Here is a 21,622-nt window from a genome sequence, read left to right on the forward strand (position 1 = left end):
GTCGTGGTGCGATTTGAAATCCTTGGCCAAGGTCACTGGATCACTAGTCCGGCAACATTACCACTTTGCTACTGTCCTGCCTCACGTGAGTGGTAACTCAGTTGGTAGCACTCTCAGTCAGAAGATTATGGGTTCAGGTTGCCCTCCAAAACTGGAGAACAACAATCTTGGCCGACACTCCAGTGAAGTACCGAAGGAATACTGCACTATTGGCGGCATTTGCCTTTTGGCTGAAAGCAGGAAATCATGCAATTAAATCTCCAAGAATACCTCCAACTTTAAGTCATGAGCCCCAGTTTCAAATTGAACACTGAGGGCCGGATTTTGTCCACCGAGGCTGGGAGCTCGAGTTGGGAAATTAACACCATCAGGAAGTCACTTACTGAATAGCCATGGCAGAGTCCGAGGGCACGGCCTACCTGCCTTGCGTGCGATCTCAGCAAGACTCAGGAGACCAGAGGACAAATGGGATTCAAGAACAAAATCGAGGCTATCGGGATTATTTTACCTTTTGGGTTGGAGTTCCCTGACAGTTGCTGTGGGGTGCCAGATGAAAATGTAGTGAGCCCGGATGATAAGTGGTGGCATGGCTATTCGACTGCAGTAGGCACCACACATGCCATCTAATTCTCTTCTCACCGCGCATCCGGCCGTATCTCCCAGCATGGGCCATTGGCTAGTCATCAGGAGTGGGAATCTGGGCTGATTTATCTTTTCCTCTCCCTCGGGAATAGTGTGGTGAGCTTTGTTTCTACTCAGCTCCCCCCTCCCCCCCTCCCCCCAGCTCTACCCAGCCGACAGCTAACTTGGCAAGGGAGCTAGGATTAAGGCTGAAACTGTTCCCATCCTGTGTGGCTCATTGCCACATGATTTGGCACGCAACAGCCGCCTGAGCCAATGGGAGAGCCCAGGAATAAACATCAACGTGAAGACAGGAAGAGGTCACTCTCTTTAAAGCATGTTAACCTGAAATAGCTTAAACACATATCCAGCTCTTGTAATCTTTCCAACAATGTGCTGTTGCTCTTAAAAGGAGAAATCCAACTTGGAACAGAGATTATCCGGATAATCACCAAGATTTTGAAGCATCCTATAGATTTAAAATTTGAAAGAAATTGGTTGAGTTGCAGATTTAAGTTATAAAGAAAAACTCTTTCACAGGGAACTAAAACAAAGTGTAGGATTTTAAGGGGAATTAAAGCAAAGAGTACAATTTAATAGTGTCATGTTTGGGTGGCCTATCCTTAGATTTCTTATTGATGTTTCTCCTCACTGAGGCTGATACATTAAACTTGCAGGGCTATGGAGATTGAGCGGGACAATGGGCGATGGCTCTACAGAGAGCCAGAATGGCCTCCTTCTATGCTGTAATGATTCTATGGGCTAGATTTTATGGGCGCCCCAGTCCCCGCCACACTCCCGGCTAAAATGTCGGTGGGGGGAGCCTGTCCACAATCCTCATGGCTGCCTCAGTGTAAGTTATGCTGGGAGCAGCATTAATTGCTTTGAGGCGAGACTTCTGCCCCTCTTTCAGGGGGAAGTTCCACCTTAGAGAGCTACTGGCCAATCGGACGGCTGGCAGCTTTGTAGTCCCCAGCAGCCCCGGCCAGGAGTGGTGAGCACTAAGGGCCTCAATAGGCCTAAGGACGGCTGGGCAGCCCAACCCCTTCCCCCTCTGCCCTCTGTAATTCAGACTGGTCAGCAGTGGACAGGTAGGTGGTCAGAAGGCCACCTGCTGGATTTTACGTGTCTCCCACCTTCAAAACCACCGGTGGTGGGGAGGGGAGGACAGTATAATCCAGCCTCATGACCCTATGACTGACAGCCCCCTACTTATGTCTTAGGTATGGTCATCACATTTTCTCTTGCTAAATATTTGGTCCAATTAACATGAAATACAAGGCGATTTTAAGAAAAGGAAGACAATAAAGAAAGAACTTGCGTTTATAGAGTGCTTTTCACAAACTTTAAGACACCCAAAGTGTTTTACAATCAATGAGGTACTCTTCAGCTGCTGTCACTGTTGCAAACAAAGTAGGGAACACAGCAGCCAATTTGCTCACAGCAAGTCCCCACAAACAGCAATGAACGATCGGCTAATCTAGTAATTTTGGTTAAAGAATAAATATTTGGCATGATATATGGGAAAACCTTCTTGCTATCCTTTGGAATAGTGCCATGGGGTCCTTTATGTCCACCTGAGCCAGACAGGGCCTTGGTTTAGTGTCTCATCCTACAGTTGGCAATTCTGACAGTGCTGTGCTCCCTCGATGCTGCACTGAAGTATTGAAAAGGCTGATTTTAATGGTATCCCCTTCGAACTTGTCTGTGGGGATCCAATATTTAGTTGCACTCCTCTGAATTTAGACTGACCAGCCCGACAAGCTTTTGCTATTTCTCTAATGTTCCCAAAGAAACACTGTGCAGCAGCAAAATCATTCTTTTTCTCACCAACCTTCTTATTCATTCATGGGATGTGGGCACCAGTGTCTAGGCAGCATTTGATTCCCACCCCTAGTTGCCCTTGAGAAGGTGGTGGTGGTGAGCCGCCTTCTTGAACTGCTGCAGCTCGTGTGATGTAGGTACACCCACAGTGCTGGTAGGGAGGAAGTTCCAGGATTTTGACCCTGCAACACTGAAGGAATAGCAAGTCAGGATGGCGTGGGTCTTGGAGGGGGTGTTCCAGGTGGTGGTGTTCCCATGCATCTGTTGCTGTTGTCCTTCTAAGTGGTAGGGGTCTTGGGTTTGGAAAGTGCTGATGAAGGAGCCTTTGGTGAGTTTCTGCAGGGCATCTTGTAGATGGTACACACTGCTGCTACTGTGCATCGGTGGTGGAGGGAGTGAATGTTTAAGGTGTTGGATGGGGTGCCAATCAAAAGGGCTGCTTTGTCCTGGATGGTGTCAAAGCTCCTTGAGTGTTGTGGGAGCTGCACTCATCCAGGCAAGCGGGGAGTATTCCATCACGCTCCTGACTTGTGCCTTGTAGATGGTGGACAGGCTTTGGAGAGTCCAGAGGTGAGTAACTTGTCCCAGGATTCCTGGTGTAGGCAGGTTCTGCCATCACTTGATGCACTCTCTGATAGGAATCACTGTATAGTGATCAGGTTTGTTTCTCACCTCTCCTGCCCCAGGCAAGGGCGAGTGTAGAATCCTATTTGTTGTCCTGACTCTGCTCGGACCGGGAATGGAACTTGGGACTTTCTTCATTTCCTAAAAACGACGGCCAGCTAAAGTGCTGGAAGATTTCCTACAAAGAGTTGAAACACTTCCCAAGCTCAAATTCCAACGACCATTGGAAACTGTCTTAACATTGTGAAAATTCTCTGGCCTCTGTTCTCTGTGAATGTATGGTTGAAACCAAGTTTCCTGTTACAGGAAACTCGAAACGTCAACTCTTTTCTTTTCCGCCGATGCTGCCGGACCTGCTGAGTTTTTCCAGGTAATTCTGTTTTTGTTTTGGATTTCCAGCATCCGCAGTTTTTTTGTTTTTATTTTTTTTTGGTTTTTTTCCTGTTACATGCTCGGCCTAACTCTCATTGAAATTAAGGCCCACCCAGCAAGAAACACGAGCGGTACCGCTGCCTGTGCGAGCATGGGGGGGGGTGGTGGTGGGGGGGTCTTTGGAGGGGGGGGTGGGGGGTGGTGGTTGGGGGGGGTGGTAGGGGGGTGTTTGGGGGGGGGGTGGTGGGTGGGTGTTTGGGGGGGGTGGTGGGTGGGTGTTTGGGGGGGTTAGGGGGAGGGTGGGTGAGCCAGCCGATCATGAACTTCACGCATGCGGGGGTGAGCACTTCATAATCTCCCTGGGGCCCCAGAGCTGCCTGAGGGAGATGAAGCGTTGGTAACAAATGAAAGTGAAGAGAATAAACATGTAATAAAACACGTCCCCTCATGCGACTCTGTCACATCAGCAGGGACATGTTATTCATTCCGTTGTAAGACTTACATTTTTACTCGCTCGTGGATGAGGTTTCCAAAAAATTGCAAAGGCCGCTTTGGCCTTTTCGCCCGCCCACCAGCCGTTAGCGAAAAATTTAGGTTAATCGATTATTCAACGGCCTCAAGTCTTTCAAATATCGGCGGACACGCTGCCTACTCCGGCGGGCGCCCGCCGACTGAGCTATCGCGCGACTGCGCATCGATGTCGGCGCGCTCGACCAATGTCAAAGCGCCTCGTCTCACGCTCGGTTAGGTAGGGTGTGTGCCTGCCCGCTGAGCAAAGATTTCTGCCCTCGGTGTCCAGGCTGATTCAGTCCAACCTTTGAAATTTCCACGCGCAGGGCTCTGTTGTTACTTGTGCTGATTCACTCAACTGCCCCCTCTTTCCCCTCACCCTCTCTCTTATGGGTCAGTTACGCAGCCACTTCGGGGTTGAAGGAAAATAGTTTTGGACACACCCTTTGATAGAAAAGCAACGATAAATGCTGGCAAATCAAGCCGGGGATCTAACTACAAGATGCTTTAAAGGCAAAGAGGTGTGACAGCTATTTTCTGTTCTCACGGCGTTGTTGACAGCAGATGCACAAGCCTCACACAGCCACCCAGTCCAAGGTTTATGTCATCTGCTGAGAAGTATAACAGTCAGGTTGTTTCATGAACAGATACACTGATCACCAAGATGTACCAAGTGAACTAATCTCGAGTAAGGCAGCTTTCGGAGCTGTCTACACTTGACCTCAACTCTGGTCTAGGGAGTGGAAGGAAGGAGTCAGGCTTCCCAATCCCCACTTGCCCCCACTTACACCCTCCCCCCCCCCGCTGTAGTATAAAGGGTTAACAGATGGGATATGCCAATTTATTTCTTTAATGGGATGTGGGTGTCACTGGCAAGGTCAGCATTTGTTGCCCATCCCTAACTGCCCTTGCACTGAGCGGCTTTGCCAGGGCCATTTCAGAGGGGCAGTTAAAAGTCAACCACGTTGCTGTGGGTCTGGAGTCACGTGCAGGCCAGACCAGGTAAGGACAGCAGATTCCCTGCCCCAAAGGGCATTAGTGAGCCAGATAGGTTTTTATAACAATTGAAGATAGTTTCAGGGTTACCATTACTAAGACTAGCTTTTTATATTCCAGATTTATTAATTGAATTTAAATTCCACCAGCTGTCATGGTGGGATTTGAGCCCACATCCCCAGAGGATTAGCCTGGGACCTCGGGATTACTAGGCCAGCAACATTACCACTACACCACCATCTCCCTGCAATAACATTACGATGTAGATGATGTACCACTGACATCAGTCAGTCATGTGCTCAGTTAGACTCGAGAGAGAGAGGTTGGAATCATGCCTAGAGGCAACATGCCTATTTTGTAAAAAAAAAGAGATAAAAACAAAAAACTGCGGATGCTGGAAATCCAAAACAAAAACAGAATTACCTGGAAAAACTCAGCAGGTCTGGCAGCATCGGCGGAGAAGAAAAGAGTTGACGTTTCGAGTCCTCATGATCCTTCGACAGAACTCTGTCGAAGGGTCATGAGGACTCGAAACGTCAACTCTTTTCTTCTCCGCCGATGCTGCCAGACCTGCTGAGTTTTTCCAGGTAATTCTGTTTTTGTTATGCCTATTTTGTAAGCTGTTTAGATGTAGTACTAATAAGCCAGTGTTAAGCAGATACCAGAGAATGTCTACAGTCTGTCTATTAACCAAGCCCCACGCCTGAAGTCCAAGATAGAAGAACATTTCAGAATGACAACCACTGGAAAGTGTGAGTTGGATTTGTTATAGATGAATTCAAACGAAGCTGAAGGCAGGTGTAGAGATTAAACACAGATTTTTAACAGAGGCTTCTTCCTGCTGCTACATGTGCTGCACACTCACTGTACAAACTTACCAAGTAAGATGGCTGCTGCATCTTGTGACATTTCATCATTCCTGTGATGACATTAACTATTTACATAATTATATATCTAAATGAGTATGTGTTACGTATTAGCAAGTATACACCCACAACAAGACAAGGATGGAATTGCATTTAGTTCTCCAGATGTAAACAGCCTGCTGCGCTCTTGGGATGAGAGGTTGGTTGATGGGGCATGCGGAACCACACCCAACCAAAACACCCCTCAGAACACAGAAGCTTAAGGAGAGATTTAAATAGCGTTGTTGAAAGTTCTTGCGGGGTTTTGATTGGGAGAATCCATTGGCAGAAGGGTCGTTCGCCAGAGGACACAGATTTAAGATCATTGGCCAAAGAAGCAGAGGGGAGATGGGAAGGAGTGTTTTTGCGTAGCGAGTATCTGCCTGACAGGGCGGTAGAAGCAGATTTAATAGTGATTTTTAAAAGGAAACTGGATATAACCTTGAAAAGACAAAAAAGTGCAAGGGCGTTAGAGAAAGAGTAAGAGCATGGGACTAACTGAATGGCTCTTTCAAAGAGTCAGCACAGGCACAATGGCCCAAATGGCATCTTACTTCTGTTCGATGAAACAATGTATTTGCACCCCTCCAAGTTAGAGCAATTAGGAGAAATGAGAAGAAAAAAATATCCTACCAATGCTTCCAGGTTCCCTTAAGTCAGAAATTTGAGTAAATTTACAATTGATTACAGGTGCAGCTATCTGGCGTGCAAGAAATAAATTCTCGACAGCAATACCACACAGCCAATTTTAATTGTATAATGTAGTTCAAATATGACCATATACCACAGCCCTAATCCTGTCCAAACCTACGTTTAGCACACTATAAACTGGACGGAGTTTTGTTAAAGCCCTATGGCGTTTAATGAGAATTTTCTGCACTCAGTCGACTATAATTTCAGAGTTCTTTTTCTGTCTGATATTGAGACAGTTTGCAGAGGATTATTTTACTGTGCAGTGTGGGAAGGAGGCACAGCTTTATGTTTCAAAATAAATATACCGAAACCACAGGAGAGTATTGGCTCGGTTTCTCAGCTGTGTTGTGGGTTTGCATGCTTTCCTGCTACTCGCTAGGACTGAGACGTATTGTCATTTCATAAACAATCAATCCTTAATTCTGTTTTAGATACCTTTGTTTGTTCGCCTCAGAGTTAGATGGTGGAGTGAGTTTACAATTCAGCCCAATAATTGAAGACTCGTAGAGTCTGAACTATCAACCAGTGAAGAATAGACTCACTACAGTTAGCTTGTGGACTAGTCTAGCGAATGAGGACTCAGACTAGACTGACACTCATCCCAGTGATTTAAAATTTGGTTAGACTAGACTGCCACTTAATGCAGCAAATGAATTTATTTGAAATATTGACAATGTGTTTCCCTGATACAACAGATATAATGCACTCTGATTCAAAGAGCTCATGATTCAAGTGTTTCTTGTTGAACATTCTCATTTTGCCATGTTGTGTACATTGCTAAATTCATATTCCCCTCTGCAAAGCTTTAGGCTGTCTTGAGGCCTTCCTCAGTCTTCATTTAGGACCTCTGCCTGAACTGGTGTAGCTTCCGCTGAATCCATTAGAATGTTTATCGCGCTGAATATCTGGGGTAGCCCCCCAGAGTGTTGTCCGGACAATGAGGAAGGATTCGAAAGACTCACCTGTCCCATCACTGCCACCTAGATGTCAGCTGTGTCTCAGTTGGTAGGACCCTCACCTCTGCAATTGCAAAGGACAAAGATTGAGGCTGATACTGCACTGTTGGAGGTGCTGCCTTTCAGATGAGATGTTAAACTGAGGCCCCCGTCGTGATGACATTTCAAAAGCACTTTATTGGCTGTAAAACATTTTATGATGTCCGGTGGTGGTGAAAGGAGCTAAATAAATGCAAGTCTTCCTTTTTTAATCATTTTATTTGTAATCCTGTGCACTAATTGAGACCTCAGCTAAATTAGCAAGAATCATGAGTTTCGATCCAATGCTTTTTTTTTTAACGAGAGGAAGGAGCGGAGGACATAGGATTGGTATCACCTCCTGAGCCCCCATACAGTTATCCTTCAGTTAGGAGGATGCGTTGGGGAGAAGCACTCACTCATTCCTGGCTATCATCAGTTTAGCTGAGAAGCTCTGAAGCCATTTTTGGTGAGTCAGTGAAATGCTTGCACTGTGTTTTCGAATCAACTGACAACACCCAGCAGTACAATTACAGGCATCGCCCTGTCAGCGTGTAGGAGAGAGCTTTTTGAGCTGTAGACTTGGGCGAAGAACTGATAGTTTCAGGGCTGTCAATGGTGATAGCTGTGGTGACATTAAATCAGATTGGTTTGCATGCACTTCTTTCCTTTAGTGCTCTGCCAGAAATAGGTTAAATGAGCCTAGTGACAACACAGTGGTCCTCTGCTGTGCTTTGAAGGGCTGAATTGTTTCAACAGTTACTTTGGCACTGAGCCAAGGCCCTTGTTCGGCCTCTCAAACTCCTTTCAAGGCGCCTGTCAGTCCTGCTGTATGGTTGGCTAAGAGGAGATGACTGCAGCTTCTGGAAGGTTTTCTTGTCAGCTTTTCCTTCCCTGTGACCCAGAACGAGTCAGTGCCTGCGTGCCACCTGGCAACCCGGCTGAGCTCTTGCCGCACACTGGTTGAGTCTGAATGTCAATTGAGGCTGGGGATTTGAACGTGAAGCTCTGCAGAAAGGGAGCTCAGTGTCTCATTCCCAGAGCCTCCCGACTGGAAATGGTACAACTCGTCAACAAATCGACCATTTTGACAGAAGGACAGGGGCAGTAGGCACATCAGAACATCACCTGCAAGTGTCCTTCCTAGATCACACTAGATGTCATTGCTGTTGCTTTACAGTCACTGGGTCTAAATTGAGCAACTCCTGGCTTAACAGCAGCGTGGGAGCACCTCCATCACACAAACTGCAACAGACGACCCACCACCAACTTCTCGAGAGCAACTAGGGAGGGGCAATAAATGCTGACCTTGCTAGCAATGGCCATACCTCCACAAGATTTTTTTTAAAAATTTCCTCTTATTATTTTAGTTTTAGCCAATTATGTGAACGTATGTGTTTTTTGAAGCTCGCGTAATGATGCTTGTGGGAGGGGTCTCGTTAATACATGGGGGGTACTAGGGTTCCCACTTTGGGCGCAGTTAGCGAAACTGATAGAAATTCTGCTCAAAATTGTGCCCATTTTTTTCTTGAACTTCAATTTATTTGCCTTATCACTACATGCAAAACTCTGCAATGAACCAATGCAATTGGACAACATTTTCAAACATATTTTTTAAAAAGGTTATTTACCTTAAAAGATATTTCTTGATGTCCGGTTTGATTAGTACAGCTGAAAATGGGTCAATCACAAAAAACTAAGCTTTTTTAAATCACTGTGTCAATCCACCACTTGTGACTATTTTGATTTTAAATTATTGAAAATGACTTTTAAAAAATATACAGAACAATTTGTGAGTTTTTTGGGGTGTAATCAATAGTTTCTTAGTGAAACTTAAAAATAATTATATTTAATAGATTTTACAGTGCACTTATTAATGTCCTTTCTGTTTAAATGTTGAAGCCTCTTTGCAAATCAGGACAATTAGCGGAAACTCCCAATGATGATGCCCTCATCCTGGGGGAGGGGCCACATTTTTAGGGCGGGGCCAAATTCTAGCATAATTTTTGAAATTTTGTTATCGCAAAAGATTGTGAAAACTCGGACATAATTTTACTTAAAGCTCCCAGATCTCTTGCACAGTTGTGCTGATGTTGGGCAACTTGTGCAAGGAGAACCATCGCAGTTGAGTGGAAACTCTTGGGCCATGGTTTCTAGACATGATTGTGGTTACAGTTGGAGCATTGAGGCTTTAAAAATAGACCCAATACACTTGTTCCTGACCTGGGTGAATCCAGTCCTGTCTACTTGTTACACAGTTTTAAGAATTCATGTTCACACTAGTTCAATACACTGGGTTCAGTCACATTCAGACAGACCTTTGAAGATAGTTAGTTGCTAACAAAGGCATTTCAATCTCTGTTTGAAGTTTACAAATAGTTTGCAGCGAGGAACCCAGCAATATTTATGCTGCTGGTTGAATTTCCAATTTGCCACTGACTTCCAGTCAGTTTAGCCATGCAGTGACACAGAAACAAAAAATGCTGGAAAAACTCATCAGGTCTGACAGCATCTGTGGAGAGAAAGACAGAGTTAACATTTTGAGTCCATGTAGCGATCCTGCTCCCTTCTGAACTTCATGCTGAAAGAACCTAAAGTAATAGATCTAAAAATATGAATAGCTAAATCATTTGTTCTTTTTTTCCACTGTACCAGTGCTGAGTCTTGTCGCATGGAGGTCCTTAGCCCATGTCAATGAACGGAGCTGAATGTCAAATCTAGTTCTTTGGTGCTTATTTTGTTCCCTTGCCTCTTTCATTCCAGACGTACCATACATCCAGACAGACCCAAGACCTTGCAACGTTAACAGATCTCGAAGGATCAGGGTCAGATGATGAGGATGAAAATGTTTATTCTGGTTCTGGAGGATCAGGGTGTAAGTTGCAACAATCCACCATGTGGCATGTCATGTTTCTGTTAAGTGTTCATCACCCTTTCTAGTGAGTGGGTACTGAATTATTCTAACATGCCCCAGGATACCAACGAACAACCTCCCCTTGAACTCATTGGCTGGAGTTTTATGCCCACTATCCTCCCCCAACTTCTTTCCCCACCCCGCCCCAGGAATGGGTCAGCAGGCAGGGAAGGAGGCGTAAAATCAGATGGGAGGGCGGGTGCTGTCATGCCTATCACCCACCCATCTCCGCTGGAATTTTACCAGCTGCAGGCAGCTGTCGGCCCACCCTCACGCCATTTAAGGCCCTTAAGTGCCCAATTAATGGCCAGTTAAGGGCATCAACTCACTGCCTTTGGTATACCCTGGCAGCCTGCATGGGGGAGGGGGGATGGTGATGGCACATCTTGCACCCCGCGGTGGGGCAACAAGCAATGTGAGCTGCCCCATCCCAGGTCTAGGGCTAGCTACAGCCCCAACAGTGGCTTCTGCTTCGGGTGGCACTGCTGGGACTGAAGAGCTGCTCGACCTCTAACTAGCTGGAAGTTCTCAACTAATTGCCTGAACCTGGACGATTCAGTCACAGCTTCCAGGGCCAGCGAAGGCGGGTCCACACCCCCAGCTTTTCAACTAGTGGCTGGGGTCCCACTTGATTGGCTCCCCAGCCACCACCTTAAACATTAACTCTCTCCACCATCAGCACTGGCAGCAGTGTGAACCTTCTACAAGATGCACTGCAGCAACTCACCAAGACTCCTTTGACAGCACCTTCCAAACTCGTGACCTCTATTGCCCAAATGAAGGGCATCACCTGGAAGTTCCCCTCCGAGTCATTCACCATCCTGACTTGGAAATATATCGACAGTTCCTTCACTGTCACTGGGTCAAAATCCTGGAACTCCCTCCCTAACAGCACTGTGGGTGTACCTACACCACATGGACAGCAGCGGTTCAAGAAGGCAGCTCACCACCACCTTCTCAAGGGCAATTAGGGATGAGCAATAAATGCTGGCCCAGCCAGTGACCCCCACATCCCATGGGCAAATTTTTAAAAAACTCATGATTGTAGATTGGCTATAGCTATTCTTGTCCTTGATTTTACTTATGATTAGTTTAAAGAATTTTTTGAGTGGGTGCAAACTTTTAATTGTGTTTAGACAATAGAAAATACAGAATGCGGAGGTGCCAAAGTGTGTATTCGGCCCAAAGTAGTACACCTGCTCTCCAAAGATCCTAAAGTTTCACTATTGCAACATCATGTTCATTCCTAAAGGAGTCCACAATTTTCCCCTTCACTAATCCAGTTCGATCTTTGTATGAAGTAAAGCTTCTCAATATTTGTCTTAATTTTTATTTTCGCCTTTTATTTGTTTGATTACCGAATACGAGTGTGGGACTAATTGCAGAACCCTTCCAAAAAGCCTGCACAGGCACAATGGGTCAAATGGCCTCCTTCTGTGATGTACCCATATTCTACGATTCTACGGAAAAGTCGTTGCCAGGGAAATGGCTGATTAATCCGCTTAAGGCCATTCAATTCATTAACTCTCCCATCATGACATCTCATTGTATTTTTGGCTCCAATTATACAACTTGGGGGAGATTAGATGCTTCAGACCTCTGGCACCACCAGCACCTTGTTCTGCTTATCTTTCTCCCAGTCAGTTTGTCCTTTAGCACTCTGAGTTCATTACTCTGTATCCAAGCAGCAAAACCTTATGGTTTTTTCAGAGTCAGGCTGGAGAGACCACAAGACATGGGCAGATGAAGGCGTGTAATGAGGGAGCAACTCTGCCTTCTGAACCTGGTTTTACCAAAAATAGATTTCGCTGCGTGATACTTCATTCATTGTGTAGTCTATAACAGTCAGTAAAATTAGTACAATTCAAGGAAATACCATAAGGGAAATGACTGTTTATGGATCAAATTGCTGTTGGGAAAGAGTATAATAAGCAGAGCACTGAATAGATGGTTTGAGGGGGAGTGTGCTGTACTGTTCTCAAATAGCTGCATCTTAATTTTATTGAGTATTCCAAAAGGATATCAGCTAACATTCTGCATATACTCAGCGCTTGTGCCTTTTATCAACTTATTTTTCTTTAACCCCCTCTCAAACATTTTGTTCCTCTGGCTCTGCCCTTCTAGTCATTACTCACACTCATTCTCTCCATCAATGGTGGCTGAGTCTTCAGCTGCCTTGGCCCCACTCTCCAAAATTCTCTGCCGCACTCTCTCTCTTTCTCTCCACCATTTCCGAACTTCGTCAAAACCCTTTCATTTTGCTCGCCTCTCTTGATCTGTCCCTTCTGCCTTAAGGTGTCCATCTCCTAACATCCATTGGCAAAGGACTTTGTGGGTGTTTCCTTATGTTCAAAGTGTGGGGTAAATGTAAGTTGTTGTTGAGCCCTTCCTTCTGGTACACTGATAAAGTCAGACACTGCTCTGTAGGGATGGAAACAACCTATGTGTGTGCTCAGTGAACCTTATTAAGTTTTGCTTGCCATCCCTGCAGTTTCTAGAAATGACAGGCAAATTTGACGTATTCTCCAAAGACCAATGTCCATTGTAAACGTCACTGAATTGGGCTTCTGTCTCTGAATTAAATTTTGTGCATCTCTGATGTTACAATCCAGGTAGAGACCGATAACTTTGAAAATAAAGGAATCTCCAACACTGGACAAGTTTCGTTTTTTTAAAATTCACTGTAGCAAACCGACTGAAATCAACACAATTCAAACATCAATTAATAGATGAAGGATATTGCAAATAAAAGGGTAAATTTCACTTGATGTATTCGATACAACAAAGATATGCCTCAAGTAGTTACAAGCACTCGCATTACTCCCCGCACCAATGTGGCACCATGACACAGTCTTTCCAACTCAGCCTCCATAATGTTACAGACTTTCACTTCCCATTCAATTGTTTTGGCCCTTCAGTTGCATTCACCAGCAGCCATATTCTACCCTGAAGTCCTCGGACACAGTTAACACCGACAAGGCACATGACTACCACTTCTCTCTCACTCGGGCCGGGACAGTCCAGATGGCACAGAATTCCCATAGACTCCCTTCCCCGACCCCTGTAAATGGTCTTGTGGGCTCTGGCAGCCTTGATACAGCAGCAACGGGTCTTGTCCAATTGATAACCCCTTTCCTTTTCAGAGTCCAAAACATCTCAATCAAATCATCCCTTAACCTTCTGTAGTCCAGGGAATGCACTTCCCATTTTCAGCTCTCTGTTCTTTCCAGTGAATAACACGCACAGTAACGCAGAATTAGCTCTATTCTCAGAGACCTGCTTCGACACCAGAATCTGTTCTAAGCTGTCAAACGGGACACTGATACATTTGTGGAAAGCCTTACTTGCTTCCACTCACATCAATTCTGTATTTTTTGAACTGACTGTCACCAGGCAGGCTAGAACCCCACCACTGCAATTATCTTTTTTGCTTCTTAGCTTTTCATCTCCATGGCAACCTCACGTCACATGGGCATTTCTTGGAATCTAATGGTACAATCAGGAAACCAGTTAACCTCCTCTAAGGATATATCCCAGTTCACTTTGGTATTAATGGGGTTATTGCACAAAAAGAAAATACAGACTTTTCCCAAAGCACATGGGTTATCACGCTGGGAAGAATGATTCCCGTACCTTTAGTTCAAAATGCCCAGCAATTCAAACAATAGGAAGATTCATAAACTTGAAAGTCAAACGCTGATCATGAGTTTTACCTATTTTTCAATCCTGTCCTTTGCCCAAATTTGTTGGCAAACTTTCCTCTTCCTCCTCATTGGGTTATTTCCCTTCAATAAAGATATAGGCAGCCAGTTTTCATTTTTAACTCTTACAACTTTAACTTGAATCAAATGAAAAACCTAGGCAGGGTGTGTCTGATTTCCTATCACCATTCCCCATTCTTGAACCTCTGGGCTGGACTTCCTAAAGGCAAAAAAATTGACCCCATCAACCCTCCAGCCAGAAATAAATGCACAGGCTCCACTTTACCTATGTGGTAATGTTTTTTCCCCGTGACTTGTGTCAGGGTTACTTTGGAACATAGGACCTGGAGTAGGCCTGCTCCACCACTGAATTTGACCATGGCTAATCATCTACCTCAATGCCACTTTGCCGCACTATCCCCATATCCCTTGATGTCATTGGTCTCCAGAAATCTATCGATTTCTGTCATGTAACAAGCTCAAGATTTAGCTTCCATAGCCCACTGGGGTAGAGAATTATTGTTATTTTTCTATTGGCACTGGCTGCATTGAGGTGCCTCAGCCAAATGGTCCTCCTTCATGTGTGAGTCAAGGCAGTGCGTTATTTAACTACGTGCAGCATCATAAGCATACTGACTCATGTCCTTATCCGATACATCCACATGGATATGATTTGAGGAAAAGCAACCAAGCAATGATCAGCACTGACAATCCTGGCCACTGTGTAAACTGATCTTCCTGTCACTTTCAATCTTTCTGTCTTGTCCTGCAGCCTTCTGTCATGCTCAGCTCTCGAGAAAGTCCAGCAATTATGGAAAACTCCAGATTGTGTGGCTGTCTCAGAGAACATCCAGCAACTGCAAGTCAGCCAAAGTAGCTGATGAGGGTCGTAGGTCAAGTGGGATGATCCCTGCTTGTCTCTGTTCTAGGGAGGTGAGGATTGTGAAGGAGACCTCATTAAGCATGAGAAGCATGTGGAGCACGAGGAACTCCAATGAGGACCATTTTCAGAATTTGGAGTAGGAGGACATAGCCCATGGCAAAAAATATTGGACATGGGTAGAGAGGAGAGAGGAGACAGAAAAATTATGTATGTTGTGTGCAGAAAAAGCCAAATGGTTGGGAATGTGATCAGGTATCCAGCAGACAGTAGAACTCTCTGAACTATGCTGTCTTTGTACATTATTATAGAATGGAATCATAGAACACAGAAGGAGGTTATTCGCCCCATTGGGATTGTGGCAGCACTTTGAAGGGACTGTCAATTAATTCTACTTCCGCCTGCTCTCTCACCAGAGCCTTGCGTTTAGTTCCTTTGCAAATAGACAACCAACTGTTATGATCTCGAGGAGACCATTAACTTTCAAAAAGAAATTCAAACTCTCAATTATTAGCTGAAAGAATTACACCAAGTAAGGGGAAATGGTGGCATAGTAGTAATGTCACTGGACTAATAATCCACAAGCCTAGACTAATTACCTGAGGACCTGGGTTCAAATCCCACCATGGCATCTAAATTCAAATTAATAAACCTGGAATTGAAAGCTAGTCTCGGTAATGGTGACCATGAAACTATCATTAATTGTTGAAAAAACCCATCTGGTTTACTAGTCCCCTTTAGGGAAGGAAATCTGCCATCCTTAGCTGGTCTGGCCTACATGTGACTCCAGACCCACAGAATTGTGGTTGACTCGTAAATGCTCTCTGAAACAGCCTAGCAAGCCACTCAGTTCAAGGGCAGTTAGGTATAAATGCTTGCCTGTGATGCCCACATCCCATTAAAGAAAAAAATTATAAGGTTTCACATTTAAACAAAAGCTTTCACTGTACAAGACTTAAACAATGCTAGTGCTACTGACAACACTATATTTCATAAACACCTATTCCTTAAGTCCAAACATCTCAAAGGGTAGTTCCATTTCTATTTCCACCCAAGAGTTTCCCTGTACTTTCCAGGAACTTGAACGTTCCTTTGGACCAAAAGAAGATGTGCCACAGCTCTCAGGAATTCACTTTGATTCCCCTCAGTATTCCCTCTATTCTCTGAGATCTGAAATTTCTTGGGGTCCCTCTAGTAGCGTTCAGCCAGGCAACCCTCCAACTCTCAATAAACACCTCACTATTGTGGACACCCCAGCTCAAGCAAAGGTTTCACTGCCTTCTTGCTTGGTGGAATACAGTTCCTGACAGTTTTCTCTCACGGCCTGTTTCCAAGCTGTTCCAGCTCCACATATAAATGGCCTGTGCCTGTGCCTATGAAAAATCACACACATAAACCCAAAATAAAATGGTACCTCCCCTGCAACCTATCTCCATGGCAACGTGGCACACCTGGGATGTCCCAGATAGAAAATTAAATTAATTAGCATTGCCTTCCAAAATGACTCCTTGATTCCAGGACCCACACGAATAATTTACACCCCTTATGAAGACAACTGTAGACATCTCATCTCCCCCAAACTCAGAAAGGGGCCATCCACTTCTAATTCTGACCTTAATAAATAAACTCAGGTTATGCTTTGGGAATGACTTCAGTCTGTTTACCAGCTTCTCACCAGGTGCTTCCATTTTCTTACCTTTAAAAACTTCAATCTCCAAACTACAAGTTATATTCCTTCAACATAAGAATCATGAAATTTGACATTCTTGCAACACAGTCCTCTTTTGAAAATTACTATTGAATTTTCATCCACCAACTTTCAAACAATGCATTCCAGGTCATAGTAATTTGTCATATTAAAAAGAAGCTCTTCATCTCCCTCCCAGATATTTTGCGAATTATTTGAAATCTTAGTTACCAATCCTCCTGCCAGAGGAAGTAGTTTCCCCTTACCTACTCTACCAATAAGCTCCACTGTTTTGAACATCTCCATTAAATCACCCCTCAACCTTATCTATTCCATGGAGCACAATTCCAGTTTCTCTAGTCTTGCCACATGACAGAATTCCCTGATCCTTGGTACCATTCTCATAAATCTCCTCTGCAACCTTTTCCAAGAGTTTGACATCCTTCCTAAAGAATGATGCCCAGAATTGGACGTGGTACTACAGCTGAGGCCTAACCAGTAATTTATCCATTTCAAGACCTTACTCCAAAGACTTGAGCACAAATATTTCAGCTGACATTCCAGTGCAGAATGGCGGGAGTCCTGCAATGTCAGAGATGCTGTCCTTTGGTCGAGGCTTTAAACGGAGGCCCTGTCTGCTGTCTCAGGAGGATGTTGAAAATTCCATGACCTTATTTTGAAGCAGAGAAGGGAAGTTATCCTTATCTCGCAATCAACATCGCTTTAAAAAAAACAGGTTATCTGGTCTTTGCCATACTGCTGCTTGTGGAATCTTGCTGTGCAGTTGGCAGCCCCATTTCCTAAAACAGTGACTAGGCCTCAAAGGTACTTCATTGGCTGTAAAGTGTTTTGCAGCATCCTGAGATCATTTAAGGTGCTATATAAATGCAAACTCTTTTCAAGCATATGGCACATTTTTTCGGACCTACCCTACTGAAGCTTGGTGTGATTAAATTACCGCTCCTTCTCGTCCTGTCGCTACACCCTCCCTTGGCCACAACACCGTTCCACATGCAGGACTGGCTTGAGAGTCGAAGACCTTTAGATCCTCAGGGCTGCATGGTTTCGGTAGTAGAGGGAGTTTTAGACATATTTCATCATTTGGGATGTCTCTCTGCAACCATAGTTGATAGAAATTGTTTGGCTGCATCTCCACTTCAGTGTAATTAGAAACTGCAGTGGCCAAATCTGGGGAGATGGTTGGGTAGAGGTAATGTAACTGGACTAATAATTCAGAGGCTCAGGATAATCAGAACATTCAAGGTTATGGGCCAAGTGCTGGTAGAGGGGATTAGGTAGGTAGGTCAGGTGTTTCTCACGTGTTGCTGCAGATTCGATGGGCTGAAGGGCCTGTTCTACACTGTGTGATTCTGTGATTTTGTGAACACCAGCCCTGAGCTGAAAGGTCATTGATCTGAAACATTGGGCTTCATGTTACAGGGGGTAGAGGGGATGGGGAATGGGAGATGGGGGAGGTGTGGACAGCTCAGACCCCCTAGAAGCAAACTTGGGGTCGGGGGGGGATGGTGGTTTGCTCCACGCCTGCCTGTGTGGTGTGGATGGGCTAAACAGCCTGCCAGTGGCACTTTTGACACTCACTGTGGAGGAAGCCCCTCCCTCAGGTGCTGCTGGCCAATCAGATTGGCTGGAAAGCTCCAGCAGACCCGGCAATGCCAAGAGCTGTGCCGTGGGCATTGCCGGGTCTGCAGTCAGCCCTAAAGAGAAGGCCCGGAGTAAGTCTGGGGTATTGGGCAGGGACGGTTCGGCCACTTTAGGGAGGCTTCTACTTCCTAGCTCCCTAAAGTCTTCTTTCAAGATCTCATCAGCTTTCCTACCTAAGTCATTGATACAAACATGGACCATGGCTTCTGACTGATCACCCTCCCCCAGAAGAGTGTCCTGCAGCTACTCTGTGACATCCTTGACCCTGGTGCCAGGGAGGCAATGTACCATCCTGGGGTCACGTCCACAGCCAGAAATGTCTATCTGTTCCTCTAACTAATGAATCCCCTATTACTACTGCTCTCCCCCTCTCCTTTCTCCCCTACAGTATAGCACAGCTGCCTGTGGTGCCACAAACCTGGTTCTGACTGCACTCCTCTGAGGAACCAATGCCCTCACCAGTATCCAAAATGAAAAAAAACAATTGTTGAGCAGGACCCCAGAGGATTCCTGCACTACCTGCCTCATTTTCTTGGACTGCCTGACGTTCGCCCATTCCCTTCCTACCTCCAGGCTCCTAAACTGCGGTGTGACCACTTCTCTGAACATGCTATCCATGTAGCTCTCAGCCTCGTGGATGCGCCACAGTGACTCCAGCTGCCGCTCGAGCTCTGAAACCCGGAGGCCAAAGTTCTGCGGCTGGTGACACTTCTTGCACATGTGGTCATCTAGGACACCGGTCAAGTCCACGACTTCCCACGTGTTACACAACGTGCATTCCACACGACCGAGCTGTCCTTCCATGGCTTCAATTTACTTCCCTTGCGTAAACTTTATTTTACTTTGGTTTACTTATGTAATTTTATTTCACCTGGCCTCGACTTAACTTTATTTCCCTATTGCTTGTGTTTCTTACTTAATTGTAAGTAGCCCCTTCTTTTAAAAAGAATGTGGTTTTCTAATTCTCAGCTTTTTGATGACACTCCCTAACTGCAGTTTCTCACCAAACAATGAACTTATATTTCTCCTGTGATGTTAGGTGCTAGGTTGTGCTAGAACCTGGCTCATGGTCCTCCTCTCACACTCTCCTCTAGGTGCTGCTGACTGCCTGTCTCAGAGTCCTCCTCTCACACTCTCCTCTAGGTGCTGCTAACTGCCTGTCCCAGGGTCCTCCTCTCACACTCTCCTCTAGGTGCTGCTGACTGCCTGTCTCAGAGTCCTCCTCTTGCACTCTGCTTTAGGTGCTGCTGACTGTCCCAGGGTCCTCCTCTCACACTCTCCTCTAGGTGCTGCTGACTGCCTGTCTCAGGGTCCTCCTCTCACACTCTCCTCTAGGTGCTGCTGACTGCCTGTCTCATGGTCCTCCTCTCACACTCTCCTCTAGGTGCTGCTGACTGCCTGTCTCAGGGTCCTCCTCTCACACTCTCCTCTAGGTGCTGCTGACTGCCTGGCCTGGGTCCTCCTCTCACTCTCTCCTCTAGGTGCTGCTGACTGCCTGTCTCAGGGTCCTCCTCTCACACTCTCCTCTAGGTGCTGCTGACTGCCTGTCTCAGAGTCCTCCTCTTGCACTCTCCTCTAGGTGCTGAGTCGCGCAGCCTCTTCCCTCGATTGGCCAGCTTATCTGCTGGTCTTTAGGTCCCTGGTTCACTATCAGAAACAAATTACATTTTTGTCTTAAATTGTGGGTTTGCTCTATCTCGGTGATGGAACTTTATTTTCCTGACCTCACTTCAGGGAGCCCTTTGCACCAACCTTTGATTTGAAATGTCAGCCACCATTTTGTGCTGCGATCCCAGTATTGGTGATGACATTGTCAGTGGGCCTGTGAAGATGGAGCCCAAAGCCACGGAGGCTCTTGCTCAGAAATTGTTCAGCTCTTTGGTGTGGATGGAATCTTCCGGCAGGCCCGATTCCACCATCTCCCCCCCAACCGCTCTTTCCTTCCCTCCATTCCTGCAGGTTTTGACAATATGTTATGGTCACAACTCCTGATGGGTTAGTTCGTGGCCTGATTCTGTTTCTTGTGGCATAAGACTCGGTAACCAGTGAACACTGATTTATGGCAATAAGCAAAAGAACCCGGGGAAACCCTTTTTGTTTGCGCAGTAAGTTGTCGTGATCTAGAATGCGCTGCCTGAATGAGTGTTGGAAACATTTAATGGCAACTTTCAAAGGAGAATTGGATAAATGGGGGGAGGGGGGTGGAATTTACAGGGTTATGGGGAAAGAGCAAGGGAGTGGGATTAATTGAGCGGGTCTATTAAAGAACCAGCACAAACACGATGGGCTCAATGACCTCCTGTGTTGCATGATTCTATTCATGGTTTTCCAATCTATAATTACCGGATTTAACTTAGAGCCTCCATTTCTTTTCAGACTTTGAGTTTGACACTGAGCTGAGATTTACCACCAGTGTGACCCGGCCAGCTACATCGCCACCCTCCACCTCGTCGTTTGGATCCCTCCAGCCATTTGCCTTCACGTTCAGGAATACCGCCTTGGCAGGCGGCAGCACCGCCAGTTCACCCACGCCCGCCTCCACTGCCCTCACCACGGCAGTGACCACGACAGCAGCGCCGGCTCCCATCACGATGCCAGCTGCCGCTGTCACCACGGCTCTCCTGGCGACCACCACAAGCACCGCGGCCACCACCACCACCACCACCACCACCTCCTCCTCCTCCTCCTCCACGCCCACCGCCAGTACCGTTGCCATGCCAGCTACCCGCACCATTGCCCTTGTGCCACTGGTGACCGCAGCAGCGACCACAGCGCTGGCAGCCACGAGGAGTACAACCAGGGTCGGCGTCATAGCCAGACCAGCTTCCACACCAGATCCGCAGACAACCCGAGCAACGCTGGAAAACTTCCCGGAGGGCACCAGTAAAACCCTCTTACATGTCCCTTACATCACCGAGGTAAGTCTTGATCTTTATGTTACACATCTGAGATCCTCTGGGATTCCTGATTCCTAATCTCTTTTTGCTGCCCTAGTTCCAAATCAAATACACTAAGCTTCAGAATAGCACATTTGCGACTGAAAGCAGCGTTGGCATTTTAAACAGAAGTAATTTCCGGCAGGCAAGAAGGCCGAACTGCTGCTGATCAGGCTTGGGGCCTGCTCTTGGGTCACTGCCCAGGACTTCTACTGGAAATCGCATGTGCTGCCAGGAGACTTTTCAACTCTGAAAGGGCTGGAGGCACCTGAGAGAAGACCTTTGAGCAGAACCTAGTGTGGAAATTGTGGTAAATTCTTCAC

The 21,622-nt window shown here is 46.0% G+C and overlaps 1 protein-coding gene across 1 annotated transcript in view; it reads left to right on the forward strand.

Annotated features, from left to right (window-relative positions):
* The window catches only part of LOC121291516 (syndecan-3-like), a 230,364-nt gene that overhangs the window by 191,328 nt on the left and 17,414 nt on the right, over nucleotides 1-21,622 (forward strand). Inside the window, exons 2-3 of the mRNA XM_041212819.1 lie at nucleotides 10,283-10,394; nucleotides 20,740-21,281. Of these exons, the coding sequence (XP_041068753.1) occupies nucleotides 10,283-10,394; nucleotides 20,740-21,281 (654 nt within the window). The remainder of the gene's footprint in view (nucleotides 1-10,282; nucleotides 10,395-20,739; nucleotides 21,282-21,622) is intronic.

The sequence above is a fragment of the Carcharodon carcharias genome, chromosome 19, assembly GCF_017639515.1.
Source record: "Carcharodon carcharias isolate sCarCar2 chromosome 19, sCarCar2.pri, whole genome shotgun sequence".
NCBI classification, from domain to species: domain Eukaryota; kingdom Metazoa; phylum Chordata; class Chondrichthyes; order Lamniformes; family Lamnidae; genus Carcharodon; species Carcharodon carcharias.